A 26,783-nucleotide genomic window follows, 5' to 3' on the forward strand; every position below is an offset into this window, starting at 1 on the left:
GATTGACGAAGTATTATATATAATTTTGTAATTTTATACAGCATATATACATGAAAATAAACATTTATAATTTTATTCATGCCAGCATTTCTATTTTTCGCACGCCTTCATTGGATCTGAGTCAGCAGTTCCTTCCATATCCGGTTTTTTCTTTTTGGCCATTCCTGATACCAGTAGTCTCAGTTTAGCAATAGCTTTTCCAGGAACTAGTCTCTAATGTAACAAACATATAATTAATTTCTTAATCAAATATTCAATTCTTATCTTAAGACAACTCGATTCACAATAGAATTGAACATAGGTAATGTAATAATAGAATGATATTTCTTGGTGTCACATTTTATCAAATCAACATAAAAACAGAATGGTATGGGAAAACAGCCTGAGCCTCAAGATTATACTTCAATCAAGAAGATCACTAATCATTAGTTCCTGATTATCATATCCTGAATTTAGATAGGAGGGTTACCACTTAAGTTTTAAGATAGACAAAAACAAATATTTTAAATAGATATGGCTTGATTGATTTCCAAAATATTATCCATTAATATTCCATTCCATGCCGCCAAAACATGTAATTTGAACGCATCTACCGCTTCTTCAGGTGTAGAAAAACGTTTACCTTGCAATTTATTTTTAATCTGTGGGAATAGAAAAAAATAATTGGGTGCCAAAGGACTGTACGGCAGATGACCCATCAAATTCGATGTTTTGACTGATCAAAAACGTTTTTGTGCCCAAGTATGCCTTAATTGATGTAGGTACAACATCGATATTTTCTGACTTAACAGCCAATTTTTGACGAAAGAAAACCAGTGAAATACGGAGTCTTAAGATGATGCTTCATCACCAAAGGTCGAAGCGAGTTGATCGGCACACTACTGTTGGTTTAATCCACGTCGAAAGTAATCAAACGCATACAAAAGGATATTGATCTCAATGGACAATATTTTGAAAAACAATAAAGCCATATCTAATCATAAATATCTAATTATAAATATTTGTTTTTATTTATATATCTCATAACTTAAGTATAGTTCTTCCAATATCAATTGCAAAAGACAGTAATGCGGGATCAATCAATATTTCATAAATATGTACGGCACTCATACCAAATTAAGAAATGAAAAATAATGTTGATTTCACGTATAAAATTCGGTAAACATCTAACAAACTGTCAATCCACGTGGACTCATCATCTCCACTGTTTACCAATGAAAACATCGAATCGTAAACATAAATGCATTTCTATTGGCCGCAGCTGTCAGAAGGTGTATGTATACAATTTTTTCGAAATATTCCGGCCAGACAGCCTGCGATAAGCAGTGGCGTTACTTGGTGAGATTCATTTAAATCGTGAACTTCTTTACATAAATAGAAATATGGCGTTCTTTAGATTATTTTCGTCAGATAAAAGATTACCGAAATTCTAATAGACACATAATTTATCTATAGATGAAACATGGTTTGACAGTCACGATGTAGTAAATTTCGTTTGGGTTGACAATAGTAAAAATTGCTGTTTGAATGGGCCAAGTTCTAAAGGGAAACGCATTATAATAGCACACGCTGCAAAGACGATTTCGTGCCTAATGCTAAAAACTGTGCAGCTGACTATCATGAAGATATGTCAGCGTAATTATTTGTAAAGTGGTTTAATGAAGAGCTTTTATCTAACATTCCACCAGAATCAATAATCGTTATGGACAACGCATCCTATCACTCGCGGCAACTCCTCGAGATACCAAACAGTAATAGTAACAGAGCTCAAATTAGCATTTATAGTTGTGGAACTCGCAAAGAAACTTCTAGCCGCAGACCCAGAGTTTCGTTTGGGGGGTTTGAAAAGACGGTGTTGAAGCTGTTATCAAAGTAGACGATGAGTATGTGCAACATACAACATACAACCCTTCATAATTCAATCAAATCAATTAAATCTAGTTCAAACGATTCTGGCTACCATTATTTTTATAAAGATACTTTGGAATTGAAATGTTTTTTTCTCTTGTTTTATTTTCAAAGTTTCCTTTATGGTTTTGGCTTTGAAATTTCGTTTTCCAGAAAATAAAACGAATGAGGTACAAAAAGGACACAGTTCACGTCTGGGACCCTGTTTAAACCAAAGTCCCTTACAATCAAGTCGTCTATTTACGTTTTATAATTTAATATTCAGTTGTAGCAAGTTAATGAGGTATAATAATTATTTTTTTCTGAGTTCCAAGTAGGACTACAATTAAGTGCATCTGTCTAAATAACGATGTAGAATGCCGTCCAATTAATAATGATTCGATTGCCTTTTAACGAATACTTTCTCGCATTAGATATACATGTTTTTAAAAGTATTTATAAAAATAATAAATTCATAAAATAAGGTATCTACACCTATGATATATCTAACAAAATTGTTTGCAAGGGTTTTTATAATCTGCAACTGATATGTGTCAATTTATTAAACAATATTGACTATAAACATTTAGATAGAGTCTTACTCCGAACTTAACTTTGTAATAATAAATGGTAAAAATAAAATATAATAAGATTAAATACAATAAATAAATGATTATGTATGAGATTTATTTGAAAATTCAGAAAAATAATAAAGCAAATCTCTAAAAAATGGGTATCATTACATCAGAATTACCCAAACAACTGTTGTGCAAATCATAAGATTTTTCCACTTCTTTGCGGCGCCAGGGTTGTTTTGAGTTTGAGTTTGTATTTCTTATACAAGAATATCTTAAAATGAGCGTACAAATATGCCCCTTCGTCCTTGAATTAACGACATTTAGCTTATTTTTCTTAAAAAATAATAGGACAATCTTCTCAATAATTCAAAACTCTTACCTTTGGACAGCAAACAGTGCAATTATTTATTTGGTGGCATCTAAAGACGCTGAAATAATTTTTGAGATCGTTCAATCTTTCCTCAGTAGCATGATCTCTGGAATCAGTGATCCATCTGTAGCTATTTAACAAGGCGGCTGGCCCCAAAAAATCATTAGGCTCTTTAGAATGACCATGCCACCAGTATTCAGGACAAGAAGTTGAACAGCATGCGCAGAGAATGCATTCTACAAGTCCTATCTAAAAAAGAAATTTAGATTTTGTTGATGAACGAAGTACTCGTTTACTATACATGATGGTTATTCACATTACGTTTTAGAGCTTATAGTACATTCAAAAACTGTTTCAACTGAGTAATAAAACATATACAATCTTGAGAGGGTTGAAATGAAAACATTTTTTTTTCAATATCTCTCAAAGGTTTTTGATAACTGGATTAATATTTTGGGAGAGGAATTAGGATAAATTTTATAATCATCCACCTCATCCCTAAGAACATTAATATTAGACGGTAAGAGAGGATTATAACGTAATCATTTTCAAATTATTTATTTATTTGTAGGAATTAGTTCCAAAATTGTAGTTTTCCTGCACTTTCCTATGAAAAAGCTACTTTGATAATAATTAGTACAAGGCACTTGATATATAATATTACTTCTTTTGTTTTTTGGTTTTTTAGATTTTAATTTAGTGAAATATTTGGATAATGTATTATGTTCTCTACGACTTATACTAATATCATATTTATTGAAATAATTCGATAATTGTTGGAACAAAGTTGATTTTATACCTATTTTGATATTCATGATGAAGGTGATCTATAGATCAATATAAATAAGCAAATTGTCAGTGTTAATATCATATTTTGATAAAGACTTAAAGAAAAGTCGAAACGTCAAAATTTATATTTTTTTTAAAAACTATAAAAAAACTAATTTTGAAACAGAAGAGACCTAAAATCAAGAACATTTGGATGCATCAATATATCAAAGGTCTAAGAAATGAGAAATTGAAAAAATTTATATATATATATATATATATATATAGGTATAGGTAACTCGAATTCTGTCTGAAAATCTCTAATTTGAGTGGACTAAGAACTCAGGCATCCAACCGTGGATTTATCCAGTATAATGGATAAGAACGTGCGAGGCATATGAAACGACGAAAATTATTCACAGCATGTACAAGAACACATGAACAACTTATTGAGTAAACTCTGAAATCGATTCAAATTGAGACCAGAGAAAAACTTAGGTATGTCTGTGTCAATATCGAATACCAAAAGAACAAATGTGGATTAAAAATAGAAGGAGGGCCGAAATAAACTGAGTTGTCAAAAATTCACAATGTATAATATCACTCGCCGAACACTTTACTGATTCATAGAAATCGAATCAGCCCTAAGCTATTTTATATTTGAAAAACTCCATTGCTGACTGACATATCAGGAACCGAGGGCTTTTAAATAAAACTAACTTGATCTTATTACATCACGTGTATTTTCTACATGTTCACAAAACTGCCAGGTTAGGCTCCTTTGTTACAAACACAGGCCTCAACCCCCCATGCCTGTTGAACCTATTAATTGTAACTTATGAATTGTTAATTGTGTCGAACATAGGTGGCGGCACAGCTATTATATTAAATAAATACACAATTGATGATCTATATAATACACATTCAGCCTTATGCTGAAGTTAATTCGTTATTCGTTGTGGGTTTTTTTTAAACGAAATCCCAAATTTTAACAACATCGCAACCCAAATAAATTTAAATTGTTCGATATGTATAAAATGTATAAAAAAAAATACGAAAAAGTCTAAAAGAAACTTGATTAGATTCGAACATATCGTGGTGAGAGAAGAAAAAGTAGTATAGCATTTAAACATTCTAAAACTAAACATAATGAAAAAATTAGATTTTAGTTATTGAAACCATTTATCACCACAGGACAATTCTTTCGAAGCAAAATTTGAAATTTTACATGTAAAAAATAAATGAATCGGAAGACCTGAAAACATTTTGACACTCTGGGAATCATTTCAACGAACAAATAGATATTATTTGCTCTGCGTTATTTAGTTGATTGTGATAAATATTTATTTAACATATTATTTGTTTGAATTTCAATTTGAACATGTTTGCTTTTATCAGCAACATGTTTACATTCTTTTTATTACTATACGATACGCTATCGAATGTTCTGGCCTAGAAATAAAGTCCTAATCTATGGTTTGTTTTTGTTTATCTCAGAGCTAAGTTGGAATCTCTGGAACCGTTTATGAACATCATAATGAACACAATGTTTACATAATCACTACATCAACACTTACCCCATTACTCTGTGGTAGTTTAAACAGTGGGTTCGGTATTTATCTCAGGACTACTACTGCTTTTTATAATAACATCAACAATAACGATAAAAGCCAAGTAACATAAATTCTTACGGAGTCATAATGTGGAATTTTCAAATGAAGAACATTTCCTCGTGAAAATATCCCTTTTTAGATTCGAAGCTCAAATTTTTCATATAAAAAATATGCATCAGCGCCTCTAACAACAAATTTCAACGTGGAAGTTCTAGTTTATTATGTGGGATTTTTTTATCATACGAGTGTTCCGGGACTTGATGTAAAAAATTCGAGAGTGAGTAAATGATGTGAAAATACTGCTGTGACATAAAAAATTTACCCATACAACCCGTGTTTCTGTGTTTAGGCATTTAAGTTACGAAAACCGAAAAAAATTGTTACAATTTGTAGACAAAAGCTTGTAAAAACTGAAAAACAAACATAAAAATAACTAAATAAAGATACAAAAGAAATAAAATTTCAATATATAGAAGAAAACCACAATGAGTAACAAAATTATAGGTAATAGTAATAGGTATTAAGCCAATCCAAAATGAAACCGACCGCATGCCCGGAATTAAATATTATTATTAGACGTCGTTTACAGAGTGGAAGGGACTTTCCAGTAAATATGCCCTCAAATTATTGCGGAATGCGGTTAAAAGATGATATTGATTTGCATTGTAAAATATTGAGGCCTTAACTAATTCTGAACGTAGGTAAAGGTCATGCTCCGCGTTCCCAAGTGGATAGCCGAGCAACGAACTTTCTGAAATTGGAGAAGCGTGCTCACGAATTAGGCAAACGGATTTAAAGATGAATAAGGAAGAAAGAGACAGAAATGTAGGAAAATTTAGTTGGTTAAACTATAGCTTCTCAAATAAAAACAAAAAGAAACTATAATAAATGTTCGACCTAACCATGTACTTCTACACACTTCCGGAGTTTCTGCCTCATAGCGTCACGAAGTAAGTTTATTTTATCTATCATTTCGTTCCTTGGGTTTACTTGTGTTGCATATACGAAGCGTATCGTATTGATGTCAATAGAAAAGAGCAGTAGATTACAATTAAACTAAGATATATACTGAACACTTTTTACACAACCAAAGAGTAATTGTGTAGGTGTTGATGGAGTGGTAGTACAAACAGTGTGTTCAGTATGAATATTGCCAACTGTTCCAGAAATTTGAACTTAACCCTGAGATAAAGAAAAACAAACCACTGATTAGGACTGTTTTCCTAGGTCAGAATATTCGATAGTATCAGTAGAGTAATAGAAGTAGTGCAAATACAAACATATTTCTGATAAAATGTGTAAATTGCAATTCAAACAAATAATATGTTAAACAAATATTTGACACAATGAACTTAACACGTTGACTACTAACTAAAAGATAACTCGTAGATTGCTTTCTTTTCTAGGAAGCCAACTAAGAGTTATTTCGTCCGGTGTTTACATGCCAATTTTGTGCAGCTCCGTCTAAACTCGGAGTATATAAATACTAATAACGATAGATGGCTTCTGGGAAAGAACAATTAATCAATGCTGGCTTGCATGAACAAAAATTTATTAGAAAACGAACAAAAAGTATAATTGTAAAAATTAGTTCAAATTCAATTAAAGCAATCTTCTACGCAAAGGGCTGACTTTTCATTATATAGTGGACAGAAATAACGCGTTTCTCTGCGTTTTTTTGCTCGGGTACATATACGACATGGCTTTGTCGGACGCTGCTTTTTTCGGTTAGTGGTAGACTCTCTAAATAATGAAGCTCTTGCAATTTCATTTTTTTCGAAACTGGTTGAATCTCTTCTCCAATAAACGCGACGACGAATTCTTTTTTGAACTTGAATAGGTTTATTTTAGAAGTTACTTTTTGAAAAATTTTGTGAACCCTGTTTGGGCCATCTGATAGTATTTCTTAGAGATGAATAGTAAGGAAGCATTTGATCTGACCGGTCATTGCCAGACATTCCATTATTATATGTAGAATAATATTCGGTTTCATAGAAACTTTTCCACTGCGATTGGGAACCTCTACCATTTCAACAGCATGCATGTTTGAAATGCTAACGACATTTCGTTTGTCTTTCCATTTGCATACAGTAACAGGGCCATTTTGCCACCCTTTTTTCAGTTTACGATTTACCACATCACTGGAGTTTCCTTTTCTGTTATTTCGTAGGGTTCCGTACACATAAGTTTTTCGTGTATTTAGCAGTTCTGTAAGGGTAACAGAGTTATAAAAATTATCCACGTAAACCGTTATCCTCTATCGAGATAGTCCTCAAGTAAATGTAAAATGACGTCAGTAGTGTGACATTATTGTCAGTTTCCTCTGATTTTCCGCTGTAAATATTTATTTTCATTACAAGACCGTCGGACTCACATAGTTCATACAGTTTGATACCATATTTGTGTTTTTATTTTTTATATATTGACATAAAAGCAATCTTCCCCGCCATAGCATCATGGATTAGTCAATACAAAGATTTTTATCTGGTATATAGTTTTCACACATATTATTATTGAAATGATTTAGTATTGGTCTCAATTTGTATAATACCTTGTCGGTATTGGTATTGAGTTATAAACCAAATGAAAATATTGAAGCAATATTGAAATCGATTTCGATTAAAATTTACATTATATTGCTCCAGTAATTTTCAATTGATGAAAAAATACAAGGTCCCATTAGCAACAAAAGTCCAATAAAAACTTTCATCTCTGCATTACTGACGTCTTGCCACTTTGATAAACTATTAGATTTTTTATAAAATTGCGTTTTTCAATTACTTGCACAGCAGATAAATTAGTTTGTTCCATAAGTAATTAATACGAAAAAAAATAAGTCCACCAGCGTTTGTACTGTAAAATTTGTCGTATCCAATTTCACACAAACATTTTCTTGGAAAATGAATAATTCAGGATTTTGTTGAATTTCTGTCCACAAATTATTATTAGCATTTGATGTTGTTGCTTAGGAATCATCGGCATTATCTTCGGATTCGGAATCAACTTCAGGTTCGAAGACGAGTTCATCTTCACTATCACTTGAATTCTCAAAAGATTCATAATCGCTACTGTCGTTACTATACTCGCAAAAAATCCCGTCTAATTCGGAATCACTCAGATTTGCGTACTACTCAATTTCACTTTGAGTCAGTGGTCCTTTCTTATCCATATTAGATTCTTGATAATTTAATTATAACAATAATTATAAAACAAAATACTCTCAAGAAAGACGTAAATGTGATGCACTCGACAATATCTGAGATACTACTGACGAATATGGACGCGTAGGTATATATGATTTAGCTTTAGAGAAGCGACAGGTGGAATCGTATCTGTGTGTGTCTGCGTACGAATTAACTTGTAGTTGGCTTCCGCGAAGAGATTTATGTTACAGAAGCCAACTACGATATAATTCGTAACACCTTTTTTTTAAAAAAAACATACATTTTTTTATGCTTCTTATGATAACTATGCATTAGAATTTGAGTTTTCAATAATATAATGTAATTAAATCAAATTGTCATTTTAAACGGAATTCTGTACCTTGCCGTAGCAGTCAATGTGTTAATAATAAAGAGCAAATAATATCTATTTGTTCGTTGAAATGATTCCCAGAGTAGTCTATTGTATTTTCAGGGCTTCCGATTCATTTATTTTTCACACGTAAAAATTTTAAATTTTGCTTTGAAAGAATTGTCCTGTGGAGATAAATGATTTCAATAAGTAGAATCTGATTTTTTCATTATGTTCAGATTTTAAATTCCTAAAATTCCTATAAAAATATAAATTTTGTCACAATTACTGGAACATTTTAATGCCTATACTCCTGAAAAAAACTTTTTCTTCTCTCATGACGATATGTAGGAATCCAAGTAACGTCTCTTTTATACTTTTTTCTATTTTTGATACATTTTATACATTTAATGTTCATTTGACAATAAGTAAGTCATTTCAAATTCAAATTTATTTAGGTGGCTATTTTGTTAAAATTTTGGATTTCGTTTCGCAAAAAAACGCATGAAATTTTCCCCGAATAACAAATCAACTTCATGTTTCTGGTTTGAACGTTCATAGATCTACAAAAGAGCTCGGGATGGTGTATCATTATAACTTACTACCCATTTTATCGTCAACAAATGGTCAGGTCCAATTCAGTAGTTCGAAAGCTATTTATAATCCTCAACAACAGATCATCTAAATTTAGATGGTTCACGATTTTTTTTTTAATCAAATTGACGTCGACTGGAGATCTGAACCTGAAGTACTAATATGAAATTCTTTATGGCGGCTGTACACTTCGAGCAAGAGCTCTCACCAACTCTCGTCGAGGGCTCTCACCCAAGAGGCTCAGAGAATTTGGGAACAAATGGATTATATCAATAAAGTCGCAATGTGATACACAACATTCATTGAAAGGCATTTTAAAAACTGAAAAAAAACTAACACTAATCTGAAAGACACAAAAATAGAAAATCATCAAGAGAATAGAGAATTATTTTTAAAAGTGATTTTTATGTATAGAACGTCTCAATTATCTCGGAAGCGGCTTATACAATTTGTTCATTATTTTTGACAACAATGTAAATACCACCATAATACCGGTCGCATCACAAGATCCCTGTACACAAAAATCGTACAAGCTGTTTCCGAGATAATTGAGACGTTCTATACATAAAACTCACTCTGTATTGTATTTGATTTAAGTAATATTGTAAATAATGCCGAACGGCAATTTGTTACCCTTCCTCTAACTGTTAATACAAAATGCTCGGTATCATAGCCGTAGATTTTCCAGTTTAGGGGGACAAATGTAGGATGGGATGTTTTTAGGGGTTTTATATGTTTCGGGGTATTTTTAAGGATTTTTATAATTAAGTTGCGTTACATAATATCGATTGAAATGTTACAAAATATGATTCGATCCACACTGCAACGGAATGGTTGATCATACACAACATTTCAAACACCGCAAAAATATTGAAATTATTTAATGTCAATATGTATGATTTATAAAATATCAGAATCTGAAGAAAAAGATTTGTTGTTTGAAGTTTTCGATAATTTATGAATGAAGAATTTAAAAAATGGATGCTGCTAAATGAAATTATGTATTTATTTATTTTTTGAAATTTATTATTTGTTTAACGATATTTTATAATTTTTAATGTCATTTATTTAAATATAGTTCAATATTTATTTCATAAATAATAAAATTGTTCAGGGGGAATCCCTAGTAATTGTGGAGATTTCAGGGGTTTTTTATTGGGGCTTTAATGAGATATATTTTTGAAAGCTAGAAACACTGCATAGCCGACTGAGCAGTAGCAATCCATGGAACGTATAGTTAACATCAATTAACGTTCAATCCCAATAAAACGTCTCTTACATTTAACATGTTTTATTTGGAAACAAAGCATAAATAGTCAACGAAACGCAAGAAAAGAAATAACCCAGTTATATAAGTACAGTCCACTTATCGAACTAATCTTACAAAAACAACATCTTTGGACTTTCGAAAGCGGAGTTTTTACACACTGATCTCATATTCAACAAAAAACAACAATACACAGAAGCCGCAGGCACAAAATGAGTTTTTACCTTATTTTTTTTATCACAAGCCGCTCTCGATTTATTTTACTATTTAATAAGATTTTTAGAAAGTTTTCACAAAAACTAGAAAGGTTCTTATAGTTCTTCCAATATTAGTTGCAGATTATAAAAACTTTTAAAAATATTTATATCTTATGCAAGAAAGTATTCGTTAATAGACAATCGAGTTTCGTTTAAACAGGGTACCAGACATGAACTGAGCCCTTTTTGTACCCCATTCGTTTTTATTTCTGGGATACGAAATTTCAAAGCAAAAACCATAAAGGAAAATGAATTCTTTGCAAATAAAACAAAAGAAAAAAACATTTCAATTCCAAAGTATTTTTATAAATAATAATGGTCAGTCAGGAATCGTCTGAACTAGAGTCATCATTTGATTGAATTATGATGGGTTGTAAAGAGAGTGACACCACATACTCAACTTCTTTGATAACATGTTCAACACAGTTCTTGGCGGTCTGCCGCTAGAACTTTATTTGCAAGTTATAAAACCTCTTTACTCAGTTTTGGAGACTGATTACATTTTTGTAATTCTGATTTTACGTTTGCCCAGATTAACTCTATAGGGTTAAATATGCAATAGTAAGGAGGTAGTCTGAGAAGGGTATGACCCTGTTCTTTGCACAGCTTGTCAACATAATATATTTTCCCTAACTATACACACTTGATAACAGTAAGCAATTCTTTGTTTGTTGGGCTTTTTTACGATCGCTGACAGGAATATGATTTTCAGACATAAATGCTAAAATTTGAGCTTTGTTACTACTACAATTTGGTAATTAAGGAGTTGCCGCGAGTGGTAAGATGCGTTGTCCATAACGATTACTGACTATGGTGGAATGTTAAGTAAAAGCTGTTCGTTAAAGCACTTTTAATAATTCTGCTGTAATATCGTCATAATAATCAACTACTGGGTTTTTAATTATTTTAGAAGATACTTATTAATAAACCATTAGACACGAAACGGTTTGCTTCCAGCGTGTACTATTTTAATGAGTTTTCCTTTAAAACATGGACTATTCTAACAGCAATTTTTACTATTGTCAACCCAACCGCAATTCCCTACATCGTGACTGTCAAACCATGTTTCATCTAGATAAATTATGTGTCTATTAGAACTTCGGTAGTCTTTTATCTGACGCAAATAATCTTGTCGCCATCGAACGATACTTGACGATTTGGTTATTGTCATCCGTTTATTCAGCTTTTTGTATTTAAAATTGTATTCTGTATAATCTGCTACCTTTAGCTGTATTACTCCTAATGTCGCAACCCTGTTGTCCTTATAAACACTCCACAAAAATTATCGCATCACTCATTATTTTTCAAATATTTTAAATGTGGTGCCTGTATTTCGAATTTTATTATTATTACGAATTAAAGCATCGGTAGATACGCCTTTTGCTACATTCATTTTATATCAATTTAATCTACAGAGGACAAAAAATTTGATTTACCAAAACATAGAAAATATCATACAAATTGTACAAAACATCTATACAAAAAAATGAACGGTGCTTAAACTAAAACCAGCCAATAAATTTCTAATAGCGTGTGTTGCCGCCCCTCGCTCTAATTACAGCTTCCATTCGTCTTGGAAGTCTTCTAAATAGGTTCTGGACGTATCCTTGCGACAATTTTTCCTAGAAGTTGAGAATAACATTTTGAAGATCCTCTAGTGTTCTTATTGGTGCTGGATGTTGCTGAATTTGCCATTCTAGATGGTCCCAGACATGCCCTATTGGATTAAGGTCCGGGCTTTGTGCAGGCCAATTCAGGGCGGGTACCTCGACCTCCTCTAAGTACTGCCGAACCACTATAGCAGCGTGTGCATTAGCACAGTGTTGTCACCGATATCAGGCATATAGGGCACTACATGGGGTTCTAGGATATTGGTTAAGTACCTGTCAGTACTAACTCCGTGCGACCCTCCACAGAAATTCCTCCCCAAACCATGATAGAGCCACCACCAAAGCATTCAGTTTGACTAAAATTAACTTGATCGTGCCGTTCACCACGTCGCCTTTAGAATGGTAAACGCCTATCTGATGAATACAGACAAAATCTTGATTCATACGTGAATAAAATATTGGACAAATCTTAAATGTTCCAATTTGCGTCTTCTCGAGCAAATTCTAATCTTGATACTCGATGTTCTCTGGTAAGACGTGGACCTCTGGCTCGTTTATCTGCTTCTCTCAGCCTATTTAGAACTGTTTGTGGGCTTATTCGGACATTACGAGCAGCCAACATATCTGTTTGCAGCCTTCGAGCGGTGGTAAGCCTAATTCTTATCGCCGTTAAGTAATAAGTAATAATCCGACGACCATACTCGACGAATGCCAGACTATTAAAGACCTCGTATCTGTTTACAGATCGCTTTAAAATACTAAAATCCTTTTGTACAAAAGGCTATAAATAATTATACGCATGATCATTAGAGTCACATCTTTATAAAATAAAGTACGTAATTTGATACGTTAATCGAACTTCAAGTGTATAAGAAACACTTGAAGACAATTGATTATGATGTGGGTCCCTATTAGGATAGTCTAGCATGAATCTTAATGAATACAATAATCATTAAGATCCTAATCAAGAGGTGAGTCAATTTACACACAAGAGGTTGTATCTCTGTCTGGGTTACATTCATGCAATGTTTCTAAAATTAAATAATTTCAAATAGAAAATTATCATGTCAAAACTAGTAAATTAGTAGATGCTGAAAAAAGGTAGTTGAATGGATTTTTAACATTTCCAAAAATAGGTTTCCAGTGAAAAAAGGAGTTGTTGAATATTGCTCAAAAAGTATTGCGAAAAGGAGTTTAAAAACAAATTTAAAGATGATCGTTCAGATCAAAAATGGTTTGAAAAATGTTTGGCCACAAAAGAAGAAATCTCACTTAAAAATGCGGAGAGAATTAATAACGCTAGAACAGATTGTGATTTGAAGAATTAGATGAATATTTTTACAGAATACAGCAGAAAATTATTTTCAGTGGTCCTAAAATTATTTTCAATAGGAACGAAAGCGGTTTTGCTCTTTGTCAAAAGACAAGAAAATTCAATCAAATGATGACTTTAGTCCAGACGATTCTGACTACCATCATTATTCATAAAGATACTATGGAATTGATTTTTTTTCTTTTATTTTATTGGCAAAGAAAATATTTTTCTTTATGGTTTTTGCCATCAAATTTCTTTTTCCAGAAAAAAAAACGAATGGGGTACAAAAAGGGCTCATTCTACGTCTGGTACCCTGTTTAAACGAAACTCCCTTACAGACAGGTTCATTTTACTCGTCTATTTACGTTTTATAATTTAATATTCAGTTCTAGCAAGTTAACCAGGTATAATAATGATTTTTTTTAAGTTCCAAGTAGGACTACAATTACGTGCATCTGTATATATAACGGCGTATAATGCTATTGCCTTTTAACGAATACTTTCTCGCATTAGATGAAAAGTATTTATAAAAATAATAAATTTATAAAATGAGGTATCTACACCTATGGTAGATCAAACAAAATAGTCGGCAAGGGTTTTTATAATCTGCAATTGATATTGGAATAGCTATACTGACATATTTTTAGATAATTTTAAAATATTGATTTCAAATGAAAGGATATTTGGAAAAAAATTAGAATCTCATTTTTCTCAAAATGTCGACAAAGAATTGCCTGGATTTACTTTGACATTTAATCGTTTTCTTGAAAAGCTCAAACAAATGTATTACAATAAATCGAATTTTTTTTGTTTTTTCAGACATTTTGTATAGAAAAAAGTAAATGTTAACCTACCATGTTGTCCCGATCCTTAATGCTTTGGAGAAACTGTTGGCTCTTTTGAGGACGATCCCTAATTAGAAAGGGTTTTATCCGATTGTGTTGCTCCATGAATTTGTGGAAATCTACTACTAAATCTTTGATTACGTACATATGGGGTAAAGGGTATACTTTCGTTACTCCCTTCGGTTTGATTTTGCTGAAAATTGAGAGAATATTTATCATTATAATCCACTTATATATTGTTACTACAATAGATATGAATCAATTTTCCGAAAGCATTACTATAACAGTTACAAGTACAGTGTTTTCTTAGATTGGCGTAGCCTGCTAATATTTCAATTTCTCCTAGATTTACAAATAAATGGTCAATAAAGGTTATTCATAACTTATCAAACTACGAATAAAAAAGTAGTAAGTTTTTTTGTCGTTAACTGTGTTTAAATTTCAAGGATTATTTCTCATTAACATTGGTGGAAGGTGTTTAGTGTACGTAAGTTTTGAGAACAAAGAAAAGAAATTGAAATTCGATATGGCTTAATTGTTTCCAAATATTCTTCATGAAGATGTAATTTGAACACATCAACTGCTTACTAAGGTGTAAGATGATATCGATTTGATTTCAATTGGCAAGTGATTGTGCATTTTTTTTTTGTTTTGTAGAATATTGAGCCCTTAACTAATTCTGAACGTGGAGTAGGTAGGTAAAAGTCGTGCTACGCGTTCCTAAGTGGATAACTGTCAAAGACCTTTCTGAAATTGGAGGAGTGTGCTTACGAATTAAGCAAACGGATTTAAAGATGAATAAGGAAGGAAAAGTCAGAATTTTTCTCTTTTGTAGTTTGAAGGTTCGCTCAAATTGAGTCGCACCACACGTACCCCAGAAGGGAAGGGCATATCAAAGATGCGACTCAATAAGGGCATAATATACTGTTAAGGAGGTGGATGAGTTCAGTTCATTGGAAACTGATCTCAGTGCAAAACAGGAGGTTTTATTTAGAAACATTACGAGAATTGGCGAGTCACCTATTATAATAAATATCTTTGGCAGTTTTCATGGGTGAAATAAAGATCGCATGTTCTTTGCAGATATTCGTAAACCTTTAGTAAATCAGGGTTTATTTTGCTTATTTTCAATACGCCACATCACCTTTTTAATTTAAGTCCATCAGTTCCAGATGAGTTTTTATTTTTGATGTTATTAATTGTACTGCGAAGCTCTGCAAAACTACGGGCATAAAGAAAAAACTGTGTGAGTATTAGCATCAGGGAGATACGAAAACGCATCATGTGAAGGAGTTAAAGTATTTGATAAATTTTTGGCTACTTTCACAAATTAATAATTGAGGTTATCAGGTGAAGTAGATATTATGCTGAATGAAGAAGCCTTATTTCTTAGATCATTCACAATGGACCATATTTCTTTAGATACATTACGAGAATTGGCGAGTCTCCTATTATAATAAATATCTTTGGCAGATTTTATTGGTGAAATAGAGATCGCATGTTCTTTGCAGATATTCGTAAACCTTTAGTGGTCCAGGGTTTATTTTGCTTTTTGTTTTTAAACGCCACATCACCAGAGAGCATGTTCCAGTCAGTTGTTCGATAACGGTGCTAAGAGTTTTGAAAACATTTTTCCGAAAAGATACGGCATAATTTGCGAGAAGCATTTTTAGTATTGGATTTGACCGAAAATTTTATTAACACAACATTAACTTGATGATCATACATTAGATTTAGTACAGTCGGTTGATTCTGGATCATATGATGACACGACATAATCTGTAGTACTAGAACTGGTCTTAGTTATTCTGGTTGGTACCGTTATATGCATGACCATACCAAAGGAATAAAAAATTTACTGAAGACGTTCTTGACCTGCACACACACTTGAATAATCAATATTGAAATCGCCACAAAGAATTAATTTGCTCTTTAGAGTTCAGGACACCAGTAAGGTCAGTAGTTTGTAACATAAAGTATGCACGTCAGCATCAGGTGTTTTGTAAATACAAACAATATAGAGGTTATAAGTCTTGTAGTAGACGATAGAACATTCGAATACTTTCTCAGATATTATATCATTGAACTGTGTTATTTCGAAAAAGTCGTTGTTTGTGGACGTGATCATAGTACCTCCATGAGATAAATTAGTTCTATTGAATCTGGCTATTGTGGTATAGTACTAAACCAATGTTCAGGAATAGTACTGAACCAATATTCAGGAATAGTACTGAACCAATGTTCAGTGATGGCAACAATTTCTGGAAAATTAAGCTCCTGTATTTAAATATAAATTTCATGTTTTGTGTCTTATGGATTGAATATCAGGCCGAGCAGCTATTGTTCAGTCTTTCCGAGGAAGCTTGCTGCTCTGATCGCGTTATTTTAACTAAAAATTTTTACTTTTACCTGGAAAGCTACTGGAATAATATTTGCTATGGCTTTCCCTAATTTTTTGATGTAGATGTTTCACCATTGAAAAGAAAGACCTGAAGGCAAAAAGATCTATTTCAACTTCGGCTGAACCTATACCATATGCGTTATGGAAGCGATAATATAACTCACGCAAGGAATCCACGTCGCTAAGGAGTGATGCTGGTATTCGTGTGCCCTATAAGCCCACTTTGGATGGTTGGTCATGGAGATAGGTGAGGAATAGTTTAAATGTTTTAAAGATTGTGGGATCCTTCAGCCTTGCCAATACATAGCGTCCATTTGCCGCATCCGAATCTCGTTAATGTTATGATCTCACTTATTTCTACAGCTTACTATTGAGGTAAATTTCTTCTAAAGTTTTTCAATGCATTATCCTGAGGCATGTCCCAGGTTTGGTCATTATTTAGGGACGGTTTTTCTTTGGTGGTTCTGTCTGTGAATATTTTGAGTGATATTATCTCTGCCACGCTTTCTATGCGGAGAGGAGATTTAGAATCACTTCTAGTGCAGCTGTTCATGATTTCATTGCCCCGGCTGCACATAAAAAAGCCAGTTCTTGTACCTTTGAGAGATTATTCTTCGTGGCATTCAGGCCAGTTCTAATAGCCCAAACCACTGGCCCATATATATGTGATGATTAGTCTCACAATTACCGTGTACATCCACAGTAGGATCTATGGATTATAACCCCAATTCCTCCCTGCGAAGTTTCTGCACACCATAAGGGCTTTTGTGGCTTTAGTGATTATCTCTTTAGAGTTCAATAAAAATGATTGTGTTAACAGGCAAAACTTTCACTATTATTTATTAACTAATCCATATCACATGGGACTCGTCTCTTTCTGCCCGAGGTATCTTTCTGCCTTTTTTTTTTGTTTTCACTGTAGGATTGTCCTTTCATTTGGTGCGTAATTATATTGAAAAAAAAAACAAAACAGCAGGAATGGTCTTTTGTTGACGCTATGGAGCAAGCAATATCCGCAATGACAATAGAAAACTGGGTTTAGATAGAATTACATCTCAATTCCGTGTACCAAAATCAACATATGTCAAGAAAAGTCTAGAAAACGAAACCGTAATAGTAGATAAAAAAAATGGAAAATTCAGGTGTGTCTTCAAGATAAAGATGAATTTAATTTGGCAACATATTTTAAAGATATGGAGAAACATCTATTTGTTTTATCTATGAAAGAATCACGTCGATTGGCGTACAAGTTGGCAACACAAACTTAACAAAGATCGGGAAATGGCTGGCAAAGATTAGATTAGGGGATTTTTGAAGAGACTCCATGATATTAGTATACATTCAATAAAATCCACTAGCACGTGCTATGAGGTTCAACAGTGTAGCTGTTACTTAATTTCATAAATTGCTGACTGAATGTATTGACAAATATAATCTAGCAGCTAACAAGATTTTCAGCGATGATCAGACGTTATTCTAAAATATTAGCGACAAAAGCAAAACGGCAAATTGGTGATGTCACTTCCAGTGAGAGAGGTCAGACAGTTACAGCAGAGATTTTTGTTTCAGCTAGTGGGGCTTATATGACACCCATGTTGATATTTCCACGTAAAAAAAGAGCAAGTGTTTGAGCTAGGTCTACCACCTGAAGGATGGGCTGAAGTGAGTGAAACTGGTTGGGTAACCTCAGAAATTTTTTTAGCCTGTTTCAAAAAGTTCATAATTTTTTCAAAATTTTTTAAGGAATCCCCCAGTTTATTACTTCCTGACGGGCATGCAACGCACACAAGTATATTAATCTTATTGATCTTGCTCGAAGCAAGATTTTAGTGTGTTTTTACTATGCTTTTCACCCCACTGCTCTTACCGTTTGAACCTTTATACGTTGTTTTAATTAGACCTATTAGCGTTTACTATGTGGAGGAAGTTCGAATATGGATGAGATCTTATCCTGAAAAAATGGTGACATTATTTCAAATTTCCACTTTGTTTGGAGCTGAATTTATGCGAGCATGTACGATGCAGAACGCTTCAAATGGCTTCAGGAAATTTGTCCTCTACTGTTTTTACTGATGACTAATTTTTTTCTGCGGCTACAACAGACATTGAGATTAAGATCACTCTACTGACAAAAAACTCCATAAAAAATTACGAAAGAGTTTTGTTCAAAAGTGATAAGTGATGGATTTTCCAATCTACCACAATGCTCTTGGATGACAAATGTAGCCATAGAAATCATATCCAACAGTGTTTCCAAAAAATGTTTTACCCATTCGGAAAGCTGAACAGAAAAAGTAAAGAACGTCCAACAAAAAGGAAAAGCAGCAATTGTATTTTCATCGTCATACTTAGATGAGTTAACAAAAGCTACAGAAAATAGCGTCATTAAAGATATCAAGAAAGTGGAGCACTCAAAAAGAAAAATATCGAAAAATATCCTTAGAACGTGAGAAGAACGTCAGTAAAAAGAATCTAAAGAACAGAGAGACATTGTCAAAAAAGGAATTTGAAAAACAATCTGATTCTTCAGATTCATTCCTGATGGTGACGTGCATACTTTATGGCACAAACTACTGATCTTACTGGAGTCCTGAACTCTAAAAAGCAAATTAATTCTTTGTGGCGATCTCAATATTGATTATTGCAGTGTGTGTGCTGGTCAAGAATGTCTTCAGTCAATTTATGAATCTTTTGGTATGGTCATGCATATAACGGCACCAACCAGAATAACTAAAATCATTTCTGGTTCTACACACTATGTCGTGTCATTGTTTGATCAAGAATCCACCGACTGTACTGTCTTTTATAATTTTTTTTAATTTATCATAAGACAATAAAAGCTGCCAAAGATGTTTTTTATAGGAGACACAAGGCTCAGTATTAGGCCCTATTTTTTTTCTTGTTTATAAACGACATCGCCTATCTAGATATCAGTAGTAAAATATGTCTTTTTGGTGCGATTCTAATCTTCTCTGTCCCAACGTTTCTAAAAAAAAAAAGTTACATAATATAAGTACATTACAGCATTTTTCATTAAATAACACCACCATTGACGTCGTTGTGTATGTAAAATTCTTAGGGCTGGTTGTGGACAATTCCTTGAAATGGCAGTTAAATATTGCCGCCTTATCTAAAAAAGTTTCTCCTGTTTTGCGTTGAGATTATTTTCCAATGAACTGAACTTATCCATCTCCTTAACAGATTAGCATCTTCGATATGCCCTTTCCTTCGGGGTTGGGTGCGTCTCAATTTGAGCGAATCTTCAAACTACCAAAGAGAGCTGTTAGATATATACTCGGACTAAACAGCAAGGCTCACTGCAGAAACTTCTTTAAAATATTAAAAATTTTGACTCGTCCTTCCTTATTCATCTTGGAATCCGTTTGCCTAATTCGTAAGCTCGATTTTCAGAAAGGTCGTTACACGCCTATCCACTTAGGAACTCGAAGCACGACCTTTACTAACCTACTCCACGTTCAGCATTAGTTAAGGGCTCAATATTTTACAATGCAAAAAAATGTACAATCACTTGCCAATTGAAATCAAATCGATATCATCTTTAACCGCATTCCGCAATAATTTGAGGGCATATTTACTGGAAAGTCCCTTCCACTCTGTAAACGAGTTTTATTCTAATAATAATATTTAATTCCGGGCATTCTGCAAATTGATTTAATTTTTGCTATGGACTTATATACTAATTATAACCTATTATTATTACCCATAATTCTGTTACTCATTGTGGTTTTCTTCTGTATATTGAAATTTTATGTTATTTGTTTTATCTTTATTTAGGTATTTTTATGTTTGTTTCTTAGTTTTTACAATTGTTACCATTTGTCTACAAATTCAAACAATTTTTTTTCTCTCTTCTCTCTCTTTCTCTCTAATCAACCACCCTATATATCTATCCTACAATAACTGATGACGTTTAAAAGCACCACTCATTTTCATTTTTCAAATTGAAATATAATTGTAAGTTGTAGTAACCATCATAAATGTTCATCTATTTGTTCTTTGAATCTTTCTGAATATTTGAATATAATCATTTTTTGGAATCGTTATGCAACAAAATAATCCGAATTTATTACATTCCCATATACAGGTAAGTTTGATGAATATTCAATAATTCATCACATTTACAAAGTCTAATGGAGATTAAAGTATTAATCCAGATAATCTCTGGACAATTTTCCATTTTCACGAATTTTATCAAAAGTTTTTCAATTTAATCCTCGTACAGCTGTTACCACTAATAAAAAAAAAATTTTGTATTAATTTGCATAGATTTGAAAAATGGTAAAAATGAAATGGATTTTATATTTACTCTAGGCAGGCCAGTCTGTTCACTCCATCTATGTTCATTCCGCATGAACCACATATTCCCTCCCTGCAAGATTTTCTAAAAGTCAAAGTTGTATCCTGTTCTGTCTTGATTTTGTTCAATGCATCAAGTACTGTAGGTCTACATCTGAGAAAAAATACATATATTGATTAGTGGATTTATTCAATGTTTCTAATTTATTATGTATTATTGAAATGATTTTCTAACTACACTGTTGCACATAAGACCTGCTTAGTTTGTGATGTAGACAATTACCATCAAATAATCAAATAATATCGTCTACAATAATTCGTTAGCGTCCACACAAGAGAATTATATGCAATTCACCAAGCTCTAAATTCCCTATCCCATGACTACAGTAATCAGCTATATGCACAGACTCATTGACATCAATACACTCCATCTATAAACATATCCCGTATATCCTGTCCTTCTGGACATACATTACTCCATTGAATGTCTTGTAACCTCTAATGTTACCCTTAATAATCCCTTAACCTCAATAATCTGAAAGTGAAAGTCTTCCAACATCTTATTTATATTCAGGGAATTTATTTCATTCTAATGCAATGTCTCAAGCTTGTAAGTGTGAAGCTGTTAAACTTGGGGATGGACGCAGGGGTCAATTTTCTGAAAGGGAGGGGAAAAATTTGAATAAATGTTCGTATGTCCCCACCACTCAAAAGAAGTATAAGAAAAAATAGATCAAAATTCGTAATAAAGGAGTTAAGTTCTTTTCTATTAGAAACAATTCAAATTTGTTTTCCCCGCGTCCCTGCAAAGTGGTCAAAAGGATTTCGCTTAAGTATAATACTACACCTCTACAATAGATTATTGTTTTAAGAACAGGTCATTACGATGAAAATTTTGAAATTGATGCCAATACTGAAGATTCGTCGAATAAGCTCTGAAAAAAACAAAAATTGTGGTTCCTTAAATGCTAAACAAAAATGTAGTAAAATACTCAATAACGTATAGGCTCATTGTTCGAGGTCTCTAGTCACGATATCTACTATTTTTAATACTCCAAAATTCCTCACATTTTGTACAGAGAAGATAATATTCAAAAAACGTATAAAAAATGTGAAAATGTGACAAATCCCCGCACCTCGACATATCGAGCTCATATATACGTTAAACTGTCATATTTGACCTCTACTACTCGAATATCATATTGAAAATTCGATTGAAAAATGTATTCGGTCTATTGAAGAAAAACCGCAATTTTGACGTATTTTTCACAAAAATTAGAAAATGGGGAAATTTTCAATTTGGGGCACTTTTCGAGGTCGGATCTTGAAAGTAATGACATATTCATGTTCAGGAGGGTCAAAAAATTTAAAATCGACCCTAAGAACGTCAAAATTGCTCCCCCCACTTTTTAATGGGGGGTGGAAGCTCAAAAATCGACCCCCTGCCCCTCCTTCGGCGAATTTCGAGGGACTCCCAATCTCTAAAATTTTCATTTGGCATCATTGCCCAACATACCAATTTTCATGCTTCTATCATTAATTGCCACTTTTACTTTAAAATTCACTGTTTGCACTATGTGCCTTTCAAAACGTGCCAAATCCAACAAAAGTTGTTCGTGCACGAAGCACTGCGATGTGCGGGTTATCCGCCGTACCTACATGTTTGGCACACAATGATTTCTTCTTATTCTCGCAGATCAAAAATAAATTGCTAGGTCAACGTTTTTCTACACCTAAAGAAACTGTTGAGTTGTTCAAATAAAATGTTTGGGAGGCACCTCAATCGGAATGGTTCAATCGCATGCAAATTTGTATTGATCTTTGAAAGACATTAAAGTCATATGAATATATAAATATTTGCTTTTATCTATGTCAAAACTTAAGTAGCAACCGTCGTATTATAGGATAAATATTTTATTTATATATTGGAAGAATGTGTTTTTAAGTATTGAAAATATTTTTCAATGGAAGGAGAATTTAGGTATTAGGAGAAAGTGTGAAAAATTGTTACTTGCATCCAGAATATATCAACAGTCCTTAACGGAAGCACCCAAATACACGAGCGTTGCATTGTGTTTGCAGTGACTGTTGTGAAACGTGGATCTAGAAAAGAGCTCTAAGTTAGTTAGATCGTGTCTCATTTACATTCGGTATATAAGATGTAGCTAGTTAGATGCGACTAAGAACGCGATTTTGGAATGAGAATATCATTCACATGGATGAAAAGTGGAACTTGCAAAAGACTATCGTGTGCCGCACCCCTACATTCTACATTCGAGTGTTACTGGATTGAACAGGCGATTGTGCCCAGAAAGAATAAGAATTTGAATTGTGTTTTAAATCTTTACTTACTCATTTAAATCAATGGTAAATTTCTTCATAAATGGTTTCGATCCTTTCCTTTCTGGATCATAGCGATAAATGTTAAATGTTTTTAAGCGTGGTTTTTTCTTGGCTTCACTTTTTTTGGTGAGTTTCTTTGCATCAGCTTTTCCCGCTAATAATCTTGATTGAATTGTTGGTAAAAACGAACATTGGAGTAGACATATTTTGAAAATATTATTAAATATACCCATTATAAAAATGACAGCCGCTAAAAAAATTCAAATGACTTTTCTATTTGTTTTCTATCATTTATAAATAGGTACTGTCAATTTAATCTATCAGTTTCATAAGTAATTTGAAACAAATTACAGCCGCAATTTTTTCTAAACTACATTATTAATTTTGTAATAAGCAAATGTCTATTATAAATAATACTGGGTTTTCAATAAATAATGCGGATCTCGGTTTCTATTTGTACGTGTGAACAAATGTGAGCGACAACTTAAAGTGATGTAATTCAAAATGATAGTAAATATTGTATATATTCATATTTTATGTTCAAAAACCAATAACAATAAAGAAACAAATAATTTATTAAAGAGTCCAAGCTAGACTTACAATATAACAAATACAAGAAATGTGTTTTTTCTCCAACATCAAAAAATGTTGACATTTTTATACTATTTTCAGGTGCAAAAGCCATCAATTCCCTTATCGTACAAAAATTTGCTCGTTGCTTAGCAACACTTTTAATCCTAGGACTAAAAGTACTACTAAACTACTACAAAAATTATATGATTAGTACGTCTACTTGACAATCGATATTTACCAACAATACCAGATATCCACGACTACCGCTGTTATAATTAATAGGTGCCCAAATTTATTACCAAATTTTTAATGATTTTTGAATAAAGTTAACTTTATTTTAATTTTGACTTGGTTGGAGAAAATGTGTTTTTTATTAAACACCATACAATTATTATTTATAGATTTGCCACCCGTAGGCTATTCAACTTTTGCCGCCTCTACTCGTCTCTGAAATTAGCTCACAATAATATAAATTTCATTTTTCGTCAATAAAACATTATAATTCGAGAACTAAGGTTTAAGATCCTTAATTATTTTATCCTCCCCACTACTTCTTAATCCGTCGCTGGCTCGATTATAATTATTATTCCTCTCGATACAAAGAATTTCGAGTGAAATCTAAATATTTGTGTTATGGATAGGTAAATCGATCGAATTTTTTTTCTGCACCCACATGTATATTATCCATTTCTACACAATTTACAGATTGGTTGACTAGAAGGATATGATTTCACATTAAACATCCTAGAATATATATGAAATCCACCAATCACCATTCGCGTTTAGTACCCGTCAACTGTTCTTTTTTCAATTTCAAAGTAACATCAAAATAAATTGTCGAAATATTTCAAAGAAAAATATTAGTCAAAAATGAGTAATTCAAGTGATGAATCAATAAATAATACTCCACCAGATATTCGCTTAGCCGCAAAGGAGACATATATTATAACCTCAAAAATAAAAACGTAAATATGAATTTTTTTCATGAATTTGACTCTACACGGAGTTAAAAATATATCAGAAAATGTCATCACTGCTTATAAGAAAGAAATATCAAGTAAAAACAAGCCTTCGACTCTTTGGACAACATATTCAATGTTAAAAACAATGATAAATATGAAAAGTAACATTGACATTTCAAGTTACCCTAAATTGCGTTGCTTTCTTAAATTTTAATCTACGGGATGTAAGACTAAAAAATAAAAAAAAATTTGACTCCGGGATAAATGAAAAAATTTTTATTTATGGAAAAATATTGAACTTTGTTATTTCAAATGGATCACCCTATTTATTATTTTTCATATAATATTTTCTATATCTAAATGCCATAATTTCGAAGTTATAGCTGCATTTACAGTATTTCCACCAAAGTTACAATAAATATTTCACATTTAGATGGCTACGATTGAATAAACTCGTTTAATTTGAATATTCTTTAATAATTTATGTGCTAATACAAATCTCGTAACAAGGTCTAGTGTCAGAAAGTTAGTAAAAAGTTTGACGAAACTGGTGCAGTAAAATATTTACTGTAATTAATTGAGCAATTCTTATTATTGCATTATCAGATTGCTAAATATATTCCTTTTTAAAACATTCGAATATACTTTAAATAACTTGCTATGTTTGTGTATATTATAGTCTAGGAGCCGCTAACACTGAAAGTCCCGTCATAGCGAAATCAAAAAAATTTTATTCAAATAAATAGAATATAAATATATATAAATATAGGAATAAATTAAGATCGGTATGCTTGAATTCCTATTGCCGAAACAATGCCAGACACGGCAAGAAAAAGTAGTTTGCGTGATTTTTTTCTCAAAGCCAATAAAATTTACTATCGAATACATAAAAAAATTAATATTCGCGATGATGGTAAAACATTTTTCCATTTTTTTAATATTTTTTTTTTTACATTGTTTCGGCAATAGGAATTCACGCATACCGAACTTAATTTATTCCTATACTTATGTTCTATTTATTTGAATAAAAATTTTTTGATTCCACTATAACGGGACTTTCAGTGTTACCGGCTCCCCGCCTATAAATCTTTATTATTAAATTCATACCTGTCTTTATTCTCATTACTACTACTGTGTAATTTCATTACTTCATTCGCTCATTGTCTAAAGGACGCCATATTTCTATTTATTTAAAGAAATGTATGAATTAAATTAATCTCACCAAGCCTTGTCAAAGCTTATTGCAAAAAGTTTCTAGCAGGAATACTTCGAAGAAATTGTGTACATACGCCTTCCGAAAGCTTCGGCCAATAGAAATGCATTCATGTTTACGATTCTAGATTTTCTTTGGTAAAACGTGGAGATGATGAGTCCATGTTGACTGACGATTTGTTAGATGTTTATTGAATTTTATACGGAGATTGAACATTATTTTTCATTTCTTAATTTGGTATGAGTGCCGTACGTATTTATGAAATATTGATTGATCCTCGCATAACTATCTTCTACAATTGATATTGAATAAACTATACATGATTCAACTTCGCTTAAAATAATGTTCTTCACTGCA

The 26,783-nt window shown here is 32.3% G+C and overlaps 1 protein-coding gene across 1 annotated transcript; it reads right to left on the bottom strand.

Annotated features, from left to right (window-relative positions):
* Positions 1-6: 6 nt before the first annotated feature.
* On the bottom strand, positions 7-26,771 carry LOC130444925 (succinate dehydrogenase [ubiquinone] iron-sulfur subunit-like). The gene is made up of 6 exons (XM_056780306.1): positions 26,503-26,771; positions 23,688-23,928; positions 21,346-21,489; positions 14,627-14,810; positions 2,845-3,084; positions 7-213 (listed from the first exon to the last, which is right to left on the bottom strand). The coding sequence occupies exons 1-6, from the start codon at positions 26,537-26,539 to the stop codon at positions 91-93; spliced, it is 969 nt and encodes a 322-aa protein (XP_056636284.1). The 5' UTR covers positions 26,540-26,771; the 3' UTR covers positions 7-90.
* Between the last annotated feature and the right edge of the window lie 12 nt (positions 26,772-26,783).

The sequence above is a fragment of the Diorhabda sublineata genome, chromosome 6 (genome assembly GCF_026230105.1).
Source record: "Diorhabda sublineata isolate icDioSubl1.1 chromosome 6, icDioSubl1.1, whole genome shotgun sequence".
In the NCBI taxonomy this organism is placed as follows: Eukaryota; Metazoa; Arthropoda; class Insecta; order Coleoptera; family Chrysomelidae; genus Diorhabda; species Diorhabda sublineata.

Bases quoted from the DNA above. Each gene is read 5' to 3' on its own strand.
- LOC130444925 (XM_056780306.1), bottom strand. From the start codon at position 26,539: ATGAATGCATTTCTATTGGCCGAAGCTTTCGGAAGGC. The intron at 21,490-23,687 runs GTAAGTAAAGAT...ATTTTTTCTCAG, and splicing joins TTTACCATTGATTTAAATGA to ATGTAGACCTACAGTACTTG. The intron at 3,085-14,626 runs GTAGGTTAACAT...TTTCTTTTTTAG, and splicing joins TTAAGGATCGGGACAACATG to ATAGGACTTGTAGAATGCAT.